An 18,547-nucleotide genomic window follows, 5' to 3' on the forward strand; every position below is an offset into this window, starting at 1 on the left:
TTGATCAAAAATAAGACACAAACAGCAGTGATAAACATATTGAACTTGTTCATTTTGATTATGACTTGACGTTTCGTATGTGCTCTACATACATTTTCAAAAGTAACCGTTGAAATATAAAACAGCTATTTACATATAACAAAGCAGATGAGGGGACTGGAACCTAGATTAAGCAAATACTTAACAGTAAAATATATAATAATAATAATAATAATAATAATAATAATAATAATAAAAACAGAAAAGATTAATAAAGCATCAGCTTTTCACTTCCGACGTTGACATTGAAAGCTGGCTCAAGTTCTTGAATAAAGAAGGTCTCTTTTATTTTACAATGATAGTCTGTTTTGCCCTTCGCTAAAATATCAAAATGATCCCACTTGATGTTATGTCCAGTGGCCTTGACGTGGTCAGCAATGGCTGAAGCATTGTCATTTTAAGGTAGGGCCTTAAAATGTTCGGTTTTTCTATCGTGAAGCCGCCGTTTAGTTTTACCGATGTAAAAACCATTACAAATTGTTGGGATTGTAATGGTTTGTACATCGGTATATTTTGTTCAATGATCCACTAAAACGCCATTCGCGTTACATGACTTTCGACGCCATTGCCGGTTAAGTTAATCGTTCTACTGTGTCCACCAGAGAAATCTACGCATTTCCCACTACCCTCTCGATCCTAAGAAAGTACGCGCAGAAGGCTCTATGCAGAAAGACACCACTTAGCAGCGGAGTGACAGGCAACCTTTTACCGACACGGAAAAAAAAAAGAAAAAAAAGAAAACAAACAAACCAAACGCAGACCAGGACTGGGTTTGCCATACTGGCAACCCAGTAATTACAAAGGAGAGACCTAGTAAAACGTTAAAAAAAAAGGCTTTCCCAAGTAAAAAGGACCTATTGGCGACTGAGACTTCTCGAGTGCTTATGGCAAGCCGTTTGTAGCAAAATTAATCTTAAATATATATGTTAAAGTCATTAAAGACATTCAATTCAATCCAATCCTTAAATTTTATATGTAATACAATACCATGAATATTGATTCAATCCAATCCTTAAATTTTCGATTTAATCCAATGCCACGAATATTGATTCAATCCAATTCTTCAATTTTATATTTAATGCAATGCCACAAATATTGATTCAATCTGGTCCTTAAATTTTATATGTAATGCAATACCACGAATATTGATTCAAGGCAATCCTTAAATTTATTTATAATAAAGTTTCTGTATACCGCGCGCTCTCATTGGTTTAAACAGCGTGCTTTATGAGAGTACAAAGCGCGGAACAAACGAAAGCTCACGCCATCATCCGCAGAAATGGCAGATGAATTTCCGAATTTTTCCTTGGGTATTATTGAACAGTTTGGTTTCCAATTATCATGTCGGAAACGTGCAGGTTTTCATGGGCAACAATTCGGCCGGTTTTCACTGAACTTAATTATTTAGATCCTCTTTTTTGCTGTTTTTTACGGACTGAAACCGAACATTGAGGCACTTGTTTTTCCATAAATTCGAATTTTGTGTGATTTCTGTCAAGCCAATTTCCAGTTGATTGATGTTTTGACAAGCGTTTGTTTCATTAACCAATCAAATAATTTTAAACATTCTTACAAGCGCTCTGATTGATTATCAGAGTATAAAGCACTGTTCTGACGACACCTCAGTTCGCCACAAGTAGCGCGCGCTTTGAAAATAAAGTAGAATTTTTTAAGAAAATTACTTGTTCATTATCATAAAACAAACGAGCGCGGTCATATAGAACCAGAGTAAACTGTGCAAGGTATAGAACAAAAGATGGCGGCAGAGTGGGATGAAGAATTTGACATAGAAGTTGAGTTTCCCAAGTTTCTAGGAGAAGTTGCAGATAGAACTGAGACAATATTTGAAAACTTTGACACAGGAGCTGCAGAAAAGCGGGCCGCAGTTCTTGATAAATCAATTAGCCTGCTTAGGTCGATGAAAGAGTGTTGCAACCTTGGCACAAGGGACAAGAAAAAACTCGATTCCATCGCTGGGGCCTTAGTAGATGTTTTTAATGTGCTTCGTCGCTGGACTTTCTCACCGTCTACTGTGGCTGCGGATTCAGGTACAATAGATAGGGAAACAGGAAAAATATCCCTCAAGACCATCTCTCAAAATTCCTGTTGACATGCTAGAAGAACTTCGAGGACTGGGAATTCACTTGGACAAGGATTGTAGAGATGCTCGGAATTTCGAGGTGGACGGTTCACAGACGAGTAGCAGAGTATGTTTTACAGGATATGAGGGGCTTTGACGACTCGCCTGATGACAGACTCGACCGGATCGTTCAAGATTACACAAACAACCATGAGAGTGCTTCTGGATGCAACATAATAGACGGTTACTTGAAATCAATTGGGTTACTGATTCAACGTCGAAGAGTCAGAGAGAAACGTTGGCGAAGCTAGATCCCGAAAATAATGCCTTGAGATGGGGTGCTACCACACACCGCAGGAAGTACAAGGTGCCTTGGCCAAACTCACTTTGGCATCGTGATGGACATCACTCATTGATTAGGTGAAAGCTGGTAATTCATGGTTGCATAGACGGATTTTTTAGAAGGATAATCTTTCTATCATGTAGAAGGAGTGTTGTCCTAAGTAGCGTTTGTATCTATCGTACCTGAATCCGCAGCCATAGTAGACGGTGAGATAGTCCGGCGACGAAGCACATTAAAAACATCTACTAAGGCCCCAGCGATGGAATCGAGTTTTTTCTTGTCCCTCGTGTCAAGGTTGCAACACTCTTTCATCGACCTAAGCAGGCTAATTGTTTGATCATGAACTTCGGCCTGCTTTTCTGAAGCTTCTGTGTCAAAGTTTTCAAATATTGTCTCGGTTCTTTCTACAACTTCTCCTAGAAACTTGGGAAACTCAACTTCTATGTCAAATTAGTCTTTCCACTCTGCCGCCATCTTTTGTTCTATACCTTGCACAGTTTACTCTGGTTCTATATGGCCGCGCTCGTCCCAGGAAGATTGAACATATATTTTCGGATTGCATATAAATTTAAGGATTGCATTGAATCAATGTTCGTGGTATTGCATTACATATAAAATTTAAGGACCAGATTGAATCAATAGTTGTGGAATTGCATTAAATATAAAATTAAGAATTGGATTGAATCAATATTGGTGGCATTGAATTAAATCGAAAATTTAAGAATTGGATTGAATCAATATTCATGGTATTGAATTACATGTAAAATTTAAGGATTGGATTGAATTGAATGCCTTTAATGACTTTAAATTAAACCTTTATTTAAAGGATTGAACATATATATTTAAGATTAAATTTTGCTACAAACGGCTTGCCGTAAGTGCTCACGTTGCCACTTTAAACGTGCGAGTAATATTTATTTATTTATCATTAAATTATTATTATTATTATTATTATTATTATTATTATTATTGTTATTATTATTATTATTATTATTATTATTATTATTATATAGCAGTATACACTTCTGAATGCTTCAGATTACAAATAAATTGATATAGGGCGCAAAGGCAAAACTTTTCACCTAGCCTCTAGGGACTTTGAACTTTATCTTGAACATTAATATTCGACTTATCTGTTAAATATTATGTTTGACCTGATGATTGTGTCATGAGGACACCGAAACGTTGTCTTTAATAAGTATGTTTCTGCCCGTAATTTTTATCATCAAATCCATTATATTATCATGTTTGATTATTATTATTATTATTATTATTATTATTATTATTATTATTATTATTATTATTTTAATGCAAAGAGGGACTCTGAATTTTCCATTTTCCGTTTTTTTTTTCAACTTCATAGCAAAAATGAAACGGGAAGTATCAATGAAAGACCAGCGCGAGGGTCACCTGTCCATTTCGTCTGTTACCGGTACTGTGACTCCGAGTCTCGCGCCTAAGCGCTCGTCAAACAGAACTTTATTCAACTAAGAACATACCTTCTTATATACAAATTAGGTAAGTAGCTAATTAATTCGCTAGTGTGGTGATCTGATCTACGTGTGAAATAAAGATTCTATAGAGCTATTGTCGTCGGCTTGTGAAATTTGCTAAGTAAAACTTATTCTCGTGGCGGCATTTGGAAATGAGTTCTGTTCTTTTGTTTAATAAAGACGGCTTCTTGGCTCTAATTAAGTATAGTTTTTCTGTGAGGCACAAGTGGCACCGCTTGCTTTTGTTGCTGTAGGCCGGGGCGGTTGCTAAAATACTCCAGTTAATTGTAAAATTGGTGTTGTTGTCTTTGAGTGTCCAGATATGTTTTGATAGTTCCGTGCTGTTTGAATAGTTTCTAGTGATACTTTAGCCTTTTCTGTGGTTTTTCGAGTAGAAAATCCGGAGTATGTATTCTTTTGAACAATAACTTTGAACTAAAAGTTTTGAAGACTTTTATGGATAATGAATTAACAAGGCTGGAAATCCAACGATGTAGTCCCAAGCTAGTAGGATCCGAAGGATACACAACTCTTTGCTAGAAATATTAAGGGATTTGAGTGTACAAATAGTGACAGCGAACTACTAGCAGATCCATTGAATGAAAAACATATTGCCGTGAGTGGGAATCCAACTCGCGTCCCACTGGTTACTAGTCGGGTGTGCTAACCACTGCACCATCGTCCTGTTCCTGAATGTTAAACGCCGGGGAACCCCATGGCTAATCAATCACCTCACCGATTGCTCTGCTTCCAGCAGGGTTGTCGTGATGGTGCAGTGGTTCGATTCCCACTCAAGGCAATATGTTTTTCATTCAATGGATCTGCTAGTAGTTCGCTGTCGCTATTTGTACACTCAAATCACTATATATATATATATATGTAATACTGTATTGTAATGTTACCAATATTTTCCGCGGTAATATTGTAAAATATATTCTAATTTTTTAAAAAAATGTAATAAAAAAGGGGCCTCACCGTGCTCGTTTCCCCGGTACGACACTAACGAATACGGCTATTTGAGCTAATTTGACAATTGCCGAGCACCCCCAATGTCGGACAAATTTAGTTCGATTTTAAAAATCTAATCCAACGTATAACGCAGAGCGTAGTGTCATTCTATGGTTAATTCAAGTGCGTACCTGAAAAAACTATTTGAATGCCTTTGGGAGTAGTTAAATAACACTCCAAAATATATTTCACTTGTGTGTGCTGTTGAATCGTAATGGCTCCTTCCGTACAATTTTATGAAATTGCCACTCCAGATAGATAGATAGATAGATAGGTACTTTATTATCACCTTAGATTGCAGTTTTAACTGAATTGATAAGGTTAACATTACATAATTAAAAAAATTAATTTAGTAAGTAAAATGTATTAACTATTATGATACATTAAGATAGATCTAAGACTCTTGTTACAACTATGAGAACTAAGGGAAAAGAAAAAAAAAACTCTCCATGAAGACGCCGTTTTCCCGTTCTTAGCAAATATATGAAATAAAAAAGGGGGGTCACCGTACTCGTTCAGGTAAAAATAGCCATTTCTTGACGGATTAGTTTTGGTGTTAATAAAAATACGCCATTTTATCAATGTTCTCTCGCTACTGCGCAATGACGCAAGAAATTATGCGCGGTATGGTTGCGCAATGCAAAACCAGGGAATCACCTTAAGAACTCGTAGTTTATCCAAAAAGGTCTTAGTTTTTAATGAATTCATTCAACGGCTTGGTTGAAAAAGCCTAAAACTTCTGTCAAATTCAAACTTTTACTAGTCTATCGTTCAAAAGCCATTTGTATTCCGACCTGCGGTTACACCTTTACGGCCTCGTTACACGACGACTGAATACTTTTTTGTCAATCAGAACTGAGTATTTAATCTTTCATGTGTTATTGATTTTTTAAAAAAGTAAAAAAATGATATTTCATGTATAGTATTAAATTTAGTAAATGACAACAACAGCCAAGGTGAACATTACCTCTTCCTCGAATGATTTCTTGAAAATATTGTCCAAACTTTCCGTGAACCTGTATCGGCTGTATCCCCGGTTTCCATAAACCACACCAAACACACAAACTACAAACAGCAGAAACAATACAATCTCCACTAGAGAACTGATTGTCTCTACAATGCTCGCTCTGGTTTTTCGTGCTGTGATGAGGTCCTCTCCTTTAGGAGCCAAAACGTCGTAGTTCTTGTTGGGATTCAAGACTGATACAGTTGCTGATTGAGCGGTCGTTTCTTCTGGCGGCTTCTTGAGAATCAGAGCGAGAAGCAACGCAATGGCAACTACTTTTATTGGTTGGATAACTGCTACATCTTGAAGAAACGATACGAGAGTGGACGTTAGCCACTGGTTGGCTATTTCTTTTCCCCATTCAACGCTGTAAAACACAACGAATGTTCCGGCTGTAAGAGAACCGATTATGCATAGGGCCCAGGCAATGTAGACAAAGAAATGAGGAAGGCATCCCAGCGGTCTCATGTTTTTCTTCGAGGACGCAACACTATTGTCAGGTTCTTCCTGTCCATTTCGATACTGTTTTTGACTTTTATGGGCGATCTTAACATTTCGGAACATAGCTACAACAAGCAAATTTAGTGGAACGACAACCACAGCACTCTGGACGCCTATAACAATCTGCTTTAAACTAAATCGCAAGGGGCCGAACTTGATCGTTTCTTCATCTTTTTCACCAAATTGATAAAACATTGCTCCCGCCAGCATCGCACAGAGTAGAACGCAGACACAGCAAGATAACCTCTGTGCACGAGTGAACGGACTTTGAGGTGGTCTGGTCATCACTGAAAGCCATATATGGCCATCACCTAAGCTTTTTGTGACACGAGTGGAGAACTTGTACTTAAAGCTTGAAAGGTCACTTTTGCTTGCCAAGGGTATGTCGATCTCCACCTCACCGTCCTCTTTGTCGACTGCAAGCCATCGATTACAGATGAAATACCACTTGTCTTCTGTTTCTAAGTCCTTAATGACGACTTGGGAAACGTACCAAGAAGGGTTGTGTCCCCAATTATCGTGCCAAATCTTGATCATAACCGGTGAGTGTAGATTGTCCGGCAAAGAAATTATGAAGTTGTTTACACTGGCTCGTGCAAATAATCTTTTTTCGCTGTACATGTCGAATAAGTGCAAAACTTCACTTTGTGTTTCGTCTCCGTAAACAATCATGGCGACGTTAGCTGATGTACCAGAACCCTTCCACATTCCAGTATACACTGACACCTCAAAAAGATGCTCGCCTTGCAGGTGTAGACGAAGATTTTCTACCGCCTGTTGAAAAAATGGACAAGCTAGGCTTCACTTAAGTCACAGTACCGTCGGCTAAGGGCGACGCGTTTTAAAGCAGAGTGTAACCTTTTGATACCACTAAAAAGAAACCTTTTGAAGACCATGGCGTCTTTGTTGTTCTGCGATTTACTGAAGAACAGAGTCAGAAGCCCATAACCCAGTAGTGTCGATCTCTCTCTCAATTGGCCTTGGACCAGCACTTAACTGGATTATCTAAATTTAGAACAAGGGTCCCGCTAATTTATGGCCAATCAGCCTGGGCCTGATGACCACAACGCTTCTGATTGTTCCGCAACCAAGTAGCCGCACGATGGATTGCTCTTGCCAGGAACACAATACCGCCCCGTTATTTTTTCCCCGCAAAAATCAAGCACTAGCCTTCCTAGAAATCGATTACCCAAAACTTATGGGCCGCATTTATCGCAGATAGAGACTTTTGGGTTATGGACTTTTCACACTTCTGACAAAGCATAATGCTACGAATCCTAGCTGTTGGCATGGAACTTTGACCGTCTTGATGCCCGGTGGTAAAATAACTCTCTTTAAATACTATAAAAAATGTTGGACACTGACTTATCTGACGTTCACTAAAAACTTGATAAAGTCCATATTATGGCCAAATTGCTTTGCGTGTCGCGCAATTTTAGAAATGCTTCCGCTAATACGGACAACTCTTCTATGTTCACGAAGCCTTGTGGTAAGTGCTCTGTCCATTTGGCCATAATATGCGAAATCGCAATCAAGGCAGTTTACTTTGTATTTTATACATCGAGACTGAAACAGGGTTGGTTTCTCCTTTTGTATCGAAAAGAGACCTCGTCTCACGCAGAGATCACGTGTGCTTTTAGTCACGCACATTTGCAATCCAATGAAATTGCTGGAAATTGCAGGAAAATGAAAGAACAAGAAATCCATTGTGTGGCGAATTTTGCTTTTGTTCCTAACTGGATGAATAAAATATTGGTACTAAAATCCTGTATTTTAGCGATTAAATAATTAGTGCGTGATTTCTAAATGGATGTAATAAAGTGGTAATTGAACTTCGTGTCGTGCAATTTTGGTACAGCCGCCCGCTCTCCGAAAAAAGTCGGAAAGGAGCAGCGTCTGTGATTTTCCGTTGGTAATCGTGTTTAGGAATAATTCTGCATACATTATTGAGTGATCTACGCTGACCCAAATTTACGTGGCTCATATTTCTTTGGAGCTAATTTTTCAAAATGGTGGTCAATGAAGTAGATTCCAAACGTGCATTGAAGAGTGTCTCCGATAGTTTTAAGATTCCTTGGCTTTATAGCATAGAAAAAATCTTAAAAGGAAAGGATGTATTTGCAAGTCTTACAACGGAGTACGGCTGTGATCTTCAGAGCAGCACCGATCGATGCCGATGAGCTGTTTAGTTAGTTTTCCTCGATATGTACACATCTCAAATCATCCAGGGCAACACGCTTTGTAGATTGTTCTTGAGAATGGCTAGGCTGGTCCGAGCAAGGCGTTGGGATTACATTGACTGGTAAGGGGATAGTGGGAGACGTTTTCGAGTGAACAATCTTTTGAATCGTGCTATGTTCACCTCGTGAAGATTCGTCAGGAGCGCGTTCGTTTCTTCAGCGCTGACACAAACAGTTCCCACAAATGTACCAAGAATCGATTTCAACTTTATACTCCATAGATAACAATTCAGCACGTACTTTAAAAGAAAAACCTCTTTGACCATCAAACAGAATTTTATTCGTATTTTTTACCATGCACAAAGTACACACGAACTCATCTTAAAATTTCTCACGTTGGTTCTCACGGTGTTGATGAGGAGAAATAAAAATGAAAGCCAATAAAAACTCGTTGTTTCAATGATGTAATGATCGAAGGGTAATAACGAATCAAATCATTTTCCACACATTCCAGGAAAAGTCACATGGTATTGAACACGATTACCAACGGTAAATCACAGACGCTCCTTTCCGATTTTTTTTCGGAGAGCGGGTGGCTGTGACAGGCTAGAAACTCGTTTTTCTATTCACGAGATCGTTAAATGTAAATGCAGGTTAATCATGGGAATCTTTCCAAATGCAAACACGTCTCCATTCTACAAAATCTAATGCAAACATTATTGCTATACTCACTTTGTATTCATCTTTTCTGTCAGCTCGTCTGATTATCATAAGCCCAACGATCCATAGGCCAAATATACACAACACCATTGATAAGACTACCACGTTCCCGGACTCAAAGATATTCGAAAACTCTTTGAACACGTAATCAAAGTCGATGGGATTAGGAGCAACCAAAAAATTGCCTCCAAAAGAAGATAAATGGTTGCAAATACACTGGAGAGCAGTTGGTTTCGATTTAGGCCCAACCTAGCCAGATAACGAAATAAAGCATAAATTGACTTACTATCCTAGACATTTCTATTATGAGAACGGGAGTCTAGAAGCTATATATTTCTATATTTTTGGGGGGACTGATTATTGTGAAAGTTTTTGGTTGATCAAAAAACGTCAAGTTGTGAAATCCTTTGGAAGAACTTTAATTCAAAATATTATTTTGTTGTCCTCATTTTCGAGTACTTGCATATTCAAAACCTTTAACCTTTCTTGTTTTGTCGCCAAATGTTTTTGTTTTCTCCTATCAGCACTATTACCAGTGAGAACTACAAGTAACCAGTAAGTTCTCTCACCTTACATCCTTCCGTGGACCACGCATTTATTGCGTCATTCCAGTATTGGCAGGTTGCCACGTTTACTTCCATGGTGTAAGTGACGTCTGCGCTTGCGTTAAATGTCGGCCTTATCAACACTATTGGAGGGGGAGTGGTTGGAGGATCTTTGACACCGACGCAAGACCTTTTCTGTCGTCCGTTTCCCGAACAACTACGCCTCACACGTTTCGCGTGTGCTGTCCGGTTGTTTTTTGTTTGATTGTAGAGCGCTTCATAAGCTATCCCTACATAGTGTAGTCCACTGTGGCCAGTTACAGCTTCAGAAAGTGTCACGATGAAAGGGTCCGAGCTACAGTTTTCCCTGGTTCTATTACAAGAACTGTAATCGGGAACTAAAGCACTAAAATTATGATCTTCCCGTGTTGGTCTCTGAGCGTATCGCACATATAGCGTAAGAGTCTTATTGTCAGAAGGTACAATCTTCAACGAAATTTCATATTCCGGTCCTGGGAACACAATCTTGTGATACTGCATCGTCCCGTTTTTACTTGGCTTAACGAAATAACTCATAGGTGCCTTGGTTTTTGGTGCAATCAACGGTGGGATGAACAGCTCTATGTTTTGCTGAAGATTGGACATGTCGATTTTATTGCCCCTCTCGTCTTTCAGTTCAAAGTCCAGAACAGCGGTTTTGATGTCACTGGCACCTTTGTCCCATGTATAGGGATTAAACTTGAAAGTTACAAGCTGAAGATGAAAAAGAAAAAGAATTCCACTTTTGATATTTATTTTCTGAGCACTAGGTGTTGCTCTACTTGGCAGATTGAACAGATTTACGTATCGTTCTTTCGCAACTAGAACTCTCCTGTCTCAATTTTCGTATTCATTTTGCTAACACAGCCTTTCACGGTTTCACATTTGTAGTGTTAGTGTAACTCACTTAGTGTCCCGGGTTAGAACTGTTTCAACGCTCAATACGCAAGGATAATCATGTTAGAATACCAAGCCAATAAACTAGGGCCGACAGAAAATTATTTGATAGCTTAATAGTCTTAACTACAACTATCTAAATTGTTCAATGCGTATATTGACTGTAAACAAACCTGTCTGGATAGAAACTCTCCTTTTTTGCCAATGACTGCTAGCAGGTCTTGGAAAGGTGGGAGAGTAACTTTAGCACTCTGATCTTCTAAAGGCATGTCTGCAATTTTGGAAGGAACCTGGAGATCAGCTGCCATTGAGAGGTACTTGGTCTTGAGCACGCTCGGTTTTTCATAAGGCTCTTTGATGTGAGGTATGCTATCTCCCACACGAGTCACAAGCCCAACGATTTTTTGCGAGTACGATTTACTCTAAAAGTAATTTAAAAAATTCAATGCAACATGTCAAGATACAACAAAGGGCGCCAGATAAAAAGAACACATAATTTAATTACCAGATAAAGAAGCCTCGCCTGAGATCTGTTCTGTTGCACTACGCTGGGGGAGTTGAATCAACTGCTTGTAGCGGAGCTCAGGCGCGCTTCGCGCTCCAGCGGAGCAACATTGGTAAAATACTTTAGGAAATCTATCGATGCGAGGAATTTTGATTCTTCCACCCGCCCGCCCGTAAAAACCTTCGGGATGGAGGTGGGGAGGAAAGACGGCATTTGGGGACGGGTGTGTTTGGGCAAGTTTTCTTGGCGGGAAATCTCATGAGCAGCGTTACATTTGGCACTCCGCGTTCTTCTGGCGGGAAATCACGTTGACTGTCGTCGACTTTTATGGACAAGACTGCGAACAACAGTCGTCGTCTAACTTCATCACTGCTTGGGTTTTTTTTTTTCGTTTTGTTTTAACCGGTAAGAACCAGCGTTTGGGTGTTTATAATACGCGCAACGAAATACGCGAGCGCCAGAAGAAATGGATCGGCTGTCTTTGCTAAATCACGGATTACGGTGTACGGGTCTCTGTCTTCGGACGTTGCTACGTAATGAAAGGATGTTTTTCCGCAAAGAATCCTCACTTGAAGAAGCAGTTCCTCAGTGAACAAGAGAAGAGACTGTAATAAATCTATCAACTTGTACCTTAGGATTTGTATCTGCTTAGCAAAGCAACGATTTGGTGTGAAATGAGTGATTGTTGATTTAAAGTTAACTGTCACCAGGTTCGTGCTCGTTTTTTCCTTTTATACGGACATTTATGTCAAATTGCTTAGCAATTTGTCTATCTCACTACGAGGTTACTTAGTTGGATGCTGAGACTCTTCCTTTTTTCCTATTGACTTTTATTTTTTAAACTCATTAAACAAAAGGCAAGTCCGGACGGCTTACATCCTGACCAAGTTTACGGTGAAGTTTACAAGAGATAGATATAATTTCGAGGCAACAACTCCTTGCCAAACGAATTTAACAGATGAGCATTGGAAATAATGTCCGTCGTCACAATTCTCGCTCTTACTAAAAAATCGCAAACTTTTAAGGTAATTTAAGCAAAAACTGTTGATCTCTTGTTCAATGTTTACGGCCGATGAATTTTTCAGAAAGCCATTTGTATGTTGTTTGTCTGTCGTTATTGCTAATGAGATGCTATTATTATCACTGATCTCGAATGTAACACCATTAACAACTTGTAGTCAAGGTTTCTAGTTTACAATAATTATAACTGATCGAAGTCAAGAATAAAACGACTGATGCCATTCTCACCTTTACGAGATTTGCAGTTGATTTATGTCTCATGCTTTCTCTCTGTCGAGTCGATTTTACCGAGTTTTTTCGATGTTATCAAAACAGAAAATCGACTTTAGTTTCTGTCGTCTTTACTCTTGACACCATAAAATGTTCAAAATTAGGTAAGCAAAGTACGTTTCTCCTTGTTCCTCCTTTTTCAGTGAACAGTACGCAACCCTCTGGGGTTTTTATACCGTTCTGTTTTGTTCTGGCTTATTTTAAAATATCGCATTTGTTTTGATAGTTTGAAATGTCACCGATACATTAAAAAAACCGACTTTGTGACTCAACCAAAGCACGTAACCAGTTCTGCTGTTGAGATTTAACAGTAGGACTGTTAACCTACATCTATTGATTTATAACATTTACTTTTAAATGTAATAAAACTGAGATAAGGCAAACGTTTGTTAATCATTTATGCTCGTAATCAAAAGAAAAAAGATGTTTCTAAAATGCATGTTTGCACTTGATTGAATGGTGGCTATGGTTGTGCAGCAAAAAAGTGAAAAAAAAAAATTAAAAGAAGACCTTACTGGAGTCCTGTCTCGAGACTTGGCATTGACATTAGTTTATCTCTTTAAATTCCAGTGAAGAAATAACTGTGGAGCTCCGCTAGTAGGCTTGGCTAAACGTAATATTATTATTTTGCGGGGTTTCAAATAATTAGCGTGTTCCGGTCAAATCTAACGCACCGCACAACAGGTCTGTTTGAAGCGTGCTTGAGTTTCAACAAAATGAGTCCCAAAATTAGCAAAAAATTGAGACGCTGATGAATAATAATGTAGCTGCTATTTCCAAAACGATGGAATTACGTCTTGGAGAGTAAATTTTTGATCATCAATGGTCAACCTCAAGAGTTGGGCGATCGCGATTTTGTGTCGAATTCGCACATTTCTTGTCAAACTTTATAAAACTTGAGAGAAAAAGAAAACTAACAAAAACAAAAACCTGGTATCTTGCCATCATCTCACACAGATCCTTTAATGTTTCGCGAGTAAACACGCCATGGTAACTTGATCACGGCGCCCACTGAATTCGATGTCACTTTCGATTTTGCGATTTACTTCTGCAGCCAAAAGTGCAATAACAAAATTGAACGTAGCAAAAATCTCCCAATTTTTTTTTCGCTGATGGTAACTTTTTATATTCGCGGTTCAAAATTAACGTTGTTTTCATGTCGTAAATTTTGTTGCTGATGGCAAAATACTTTATTCTCGATCGACCCTCCTGATACTTCCTTCTGCTCTTCCTGAAAACTGTGTATCAATATTTATCTACTTTTGCATCAATATTTGTTTTGCATAAAGCAAGCTAACAAAATCCGTACCTTTCTTAGTTCGCATTTTTGAGCGTTAAAATAGAATTTTCGGTCCTATGCTTCTGTTTCAAAGTGGTATATTTTTTAGGTCGCTCATGCAGATACTAGGGACCTTAAGATCTACGATGACGACGACGACCACAACGCCAAAAAACAATGATATCATTGGTTAAAAGAGCACAAATAGTCGTGCTGCACGTGTGGCACGGATTTTAGCACATATTTGTGCGGTTCTCTGCATAACGACGACGTGAAATCACCAAATTTTAGGTTTTGACGACAACGTTGCATGCAACAGAGAATCATTCGTTCTCTATTTTCATTTTGAAACCCCTCGAACCAATTTACTTTTAATATACATCGCCCACATTTTACGATTTGAACGAGATGGAATAATCGCGAAAGATATAAACTGGAGCTAAGTTATATTTTGAGGTGACGTTTCGTCGACGTCACCGTCGTAGATCTTAAGGTCCTTAATAACCCCACCGGACAGGACTTAAATTCAGTGAGCTTTTGTATAACAAAGCTGTCAGACGTTCAGAGTACACGCTTAAACGTGTGGTGAAAATAAGTCGTGAGGGAACTTGAAAATGATCAACATGTCAGCCTAGAAGCCAATGTTTCTCGATTCCCTTTTAATTTCTTCCATCTTTCTGGGTTTAGTACTTTGCTAGTAACCACATGTCTTCTCAGGGGGCTATTTACCTAAGAACGTGTAAGCCAAAGTGCCTCTGCTGGTACGACTTCTAGGTGACCCCTTAAATACATCTTATTCGATGGTTTAACAAATAATGCGCGCGGATATTTTGCGAGTTGCGTAGTCTTTTTCCGAGTCCCACAGGGGCGAAGAAAAATACGAGCAATGAGCAAAATGTTTGCGAGTATTATATGTTTAACTATGGAATAAGAGATTTATCATTCCACTGCCAAAAAAGGTGTTATTTTGCTTCAATTTTATTTGGTAGGGGTGTTTTTAAAAAAATGTATGATCTGTTCTTCAGGGCGCGTGCCAACAATATAAACAGCACAAAGAGCCAGCCAACGATCTTTATTTGATGGGATAAACAAAATGACGAGTGACAAGCGATGACAACCTAAATTCGCAGGCTTTGCATCTTTTTGAAAACAACTTCTTTCATTGAAAAACTCCCGTTATGTCCGTATTTGCTCTGTTCTAAACTGGTCAAGCCGGGACACTACAATGTATTACCGTCTCATATTTTGCGCGTTCTCTTGACCAAATATGGTAAAATGGCGTAACAGTGGAATACTAAATGGTCTTAATGACCCCCGACTTGAAAAAATTTCCTGGAAAGCTGTAGTTCAATACCAACCAACTCAGTCCCTTCTGTTTTTGAGTAACACGTATCACAGGGAACCCAGTGTACGCTCATGAAGCGTCTAGTTTTTCAAATCCATTGAGTTGCGTCGGCCGTACATCTGTACTCTCATTAAGCAGGCTGTTTTAACCAGTCAGAGCGCGCGTTACATAATTTGTGGGATGTTTACCCACTCGTTGGCTTGTGGAAAATATAAACAATACGATACATTAAATGTCATCGTGGCATCATGATCATTGAGGGAGTTAATTTACGTGTTACAGAATGTATTAAGGTATAAAAGAGGCCGAATATTTCTTTTCTATTAAGAACTTAAAACCGGAATATTCACTGCAAATGGCTATACCATTGTGTCTCTTTCTTTAATTACCTTTTCCCTCCTGTCCTTGGTGATTATAACCAATGATGTGTCCTCCACGCTTATTTCTTCCTTAGCTTCGTACGCTGTGATGTCAAGCAAGTTTCCCAGCCCATTCAGTACCGCTGTCCCAACTTGTGTAACAAGCTTCTCGTCGCTGTAACGTGACTTGTTCTTCACAGTTTGAGTCATGAAGTCCAGAACTGAGTCCATAACAGAAAGTGCTTTCTCCTGTTTTGGGTAACAAGATACATCTTTACACCGCAACTTTTTTGGCGTGTTAGCTTTCTATTAGTAAGCCCTTGACAGTTATTAATAATGAGACTGCTTTCGTATGTCTTTTCTGGCGAAACATTCCGATTTAACAGAAAATCGAGTGGGAAAAATCGGGCCAGCGACGAAAGAACAGGAGTATTTTTGGCTAAATCATCTTACATGGTGAATGCATTAACGAGGTTTCGAATATGGAGAGTATGTAGGCTAGTTAAAAGGACCGGGAAAACTGCTTCAACATTTCCTTCAATATCCGTTCGATTTTGTTGAACGCTTTTGGACGATGTTGACTGTTCGGGTGGGCAAATGGTCTCAAAACATCATCAACCTGTGATTCAACAAAGCTCACGGGATGCCTTGTATTCAGTCCCAGGCTGTAGCCGCGCTTGTTACTACGGAACTCTCGTGTTCAAAACAGTGAACGAACAATTGCCAGAGTATATATTCGAAAGATTCGTGAATACCCATACCAAACCTGGATACAATCTACGTGACTCAGAGCTAAATCTGTTCATCCCAATACCAAACTGGGAAGCTCTTAAAAGGAGTTTTCGTTACAGGGGTGCCATAACCTGGGACAGTCTGGCTAGCGAGGTTAAGCAGGTCACTATTTTGAACAGTTTTTTTGGATTACATTAATCAAAAAGATAAACGCTAAAAGGTTAGCACAACGTTTCGACATCGTCGAGATGTCATTGCAAGTGAAAGGATAAATTATAAGCGCATATAAGTACAAAAATTGTTGAATAAATTAAATCAAGGAATGGTTCAGTGACGGTTAAGTGACAGTCACGATTGTTCTACTATAGGATGTTTTCAACCAATCTCTAGAGACACCAATCACAATAGAGAAACGTACGACTTTTGGTGGACGAACAAAAGACGCTAATGAGAGATCTTTTGTTTTCGTCCACCAACATGGCGGCGATGACGTCACGTGAAAACCATCTATACGGATCAATGAAGATCACATAAATAGTTTTGCTTTAACCGAGTCAGTTTGTGTGTTGAGTGATGGAGATTTTTCTTTGATGAACATCATCTCATATATGAGACAGTCAAACTTTGTTTTGCATTTTTTCAGAATTGTGAAGCATTGATCTGGGATTTTGTTTTGTAAACCATGTTCTTCCCCTCGATGTTTGCCAATCGCAGAATATTGATGTTCCTTTTTACGCTGGCGCGCAGTGTAACCAACATAGTCCGCATCGCACGAACCACATTTATAATAATATACAACAAGTTTTTGGTTGACTAAAGGCGGTTTTTGTTCTTGAATGTTGAGAACATTTTCAGTCTTCACTAGCCAAAAACTGGAAAGTGTTCTCAAGATCCAAGAACAAAAACCGCCTTTAGTCAACCAAAAACTTGTTGTATATTATTATAAATGTGGTTCGTGCGATGCGGACTATGTTGGTTACACTGCGCGCCAGCGTAAAAAAAAACATCAGTATTCTGCGATTGGCAAACATCGATGGGAAGAACATGGTTTACAAAACAAAATCCCAGATCAATGCTTCACAATTCTGAAAAAATGCAAAACAAACTTTGACTGTCTCATATATGAGCTGATGTTCATCAAAGAAAAATCTCCATCACTCAACACACAAACTGACTCGGTTAAAGCAAAACTATTTACGTGATCTTTATTAATCCGTATAGTAGAACAATCTTGACTGTCACTTAACCGTCACTGAACCATTTCTTGATTTAATTTATTCAACAATTTTTGTACTTATATGCGGCTTATAATTAATTCTTTCACTTGACAATGACATCTCGACGATGTCGAAACGTTGTGTTAACCTTTTAGCGTTTATCTTTTTGATTAATATAGTTTTGATTAATATAGTTTCAAAGTTTTTTGGATTAGTTGATTAATTAATCATTTTAATATTAGATAAATGAATTAGGTTATGCAGTACGACATTTTGCCTTACATTATTCCGGGTTCTAGGTAAATTTACGTTTTAACTTTTAGGTACATTAGACTTTTAATTATAAGATTGTTATTCCACTTTTTTTTATTCGAAATTACAGTTGTAATACGCGGGTTTATGGGAGAGCACTTCTTAGTGAAATGGACTTCGTGGTAAAATAAAGTTTGGATTTAATTTGAAAATCCGATCGAGTCAGTCATTGGTAAAGGGATTTGGTCCACAGCAATCAATGTATGTCATCTCGGGAAATTTAAGAAAAATAATATTAAAGAAAATATCACTGCAGATATTCTTCCGAAACGTGTGATTTCGCTTACTTTAGTCCCGTCCAAGTTTAGGACACTCATGGTTTTACATCAATAAGTGTCAATTTGAAAATGCACCTACATAGTATTTTTTAGATCTTCTCGGGCTTTGGCCGTCGCCCATCCACTAAATTTGGCGCTCTTACTATAGAACACCAAGGAAGATGTAAAACATATCTCGCTCGTGTTCGCCGACATAATCGTAGATGGATGTATATGTGATTTGTGTATGCGTGCTTTGATATCGGTACGAGAGTTACGTTATTGGGTGCTAAACCTAATACGACAGTGTTCAGAATTTTTAATTCTAGTGGTATACATGGTTTAAATTACTCTACGAGCAAAGATTATTCCGACATGATGATATTATACATTAGTTCTA

The 18,547-nt window shown here is 38.5% G+C and overlaps 1 protein-coding gene across 3 annotated transcripts in view; it reads right to left on the bottom strand.

Annotated features, from left to right (window-relative positions):
- LOC138025963 (polycystin-1-like protein 2) overlaps positions 1-18,547 on the bottom strand; it is a 116,003-nt gene that overhangs the window by 7,157 nt on the left and 90,299 nt on the right. For all 3 annotated transcript variants that reach the window (XM_068873113.1, XM_068873112.1, XM_068873114.1), the window contains 5 exons: positions 15,660-15,878; positions 11,025-11,273; positions 9,940-10,668; positions 9,383-9,619; positions 5,931-7,244 (listed from right to left, as the gene is read on the bottom strand). In XM_068873113.1, the coding sequence (XP_068729214.1) occupies positions 5,931-7,244; positions 9,383-9,619; positions 9,940-10,668; positions 11,025-11,273; positions 15,660-15,878 (2,748 nt within the window). The remainder of the gene's footprint in view (positions 1-5,930; positions 7,245-9,382; positions 9,620-9,939; positions 10,669-11,024; positions 11,274-15,659; positions 15,879-18,547) is intronic.

This window comes from Montipora capricornis, chromosome 12, assembly GCF_036669925.1.
Source record: "Montipora capricornis isolate CH-2021 chromosome 12, ASM3666992v2, whole genome shotgun sequence".
NCBI lineage: Eukaryota > Metazoa > Cnidaria > Anthozoa > Scleractinia > Acroporidae > Montipora > Montipora capricornis.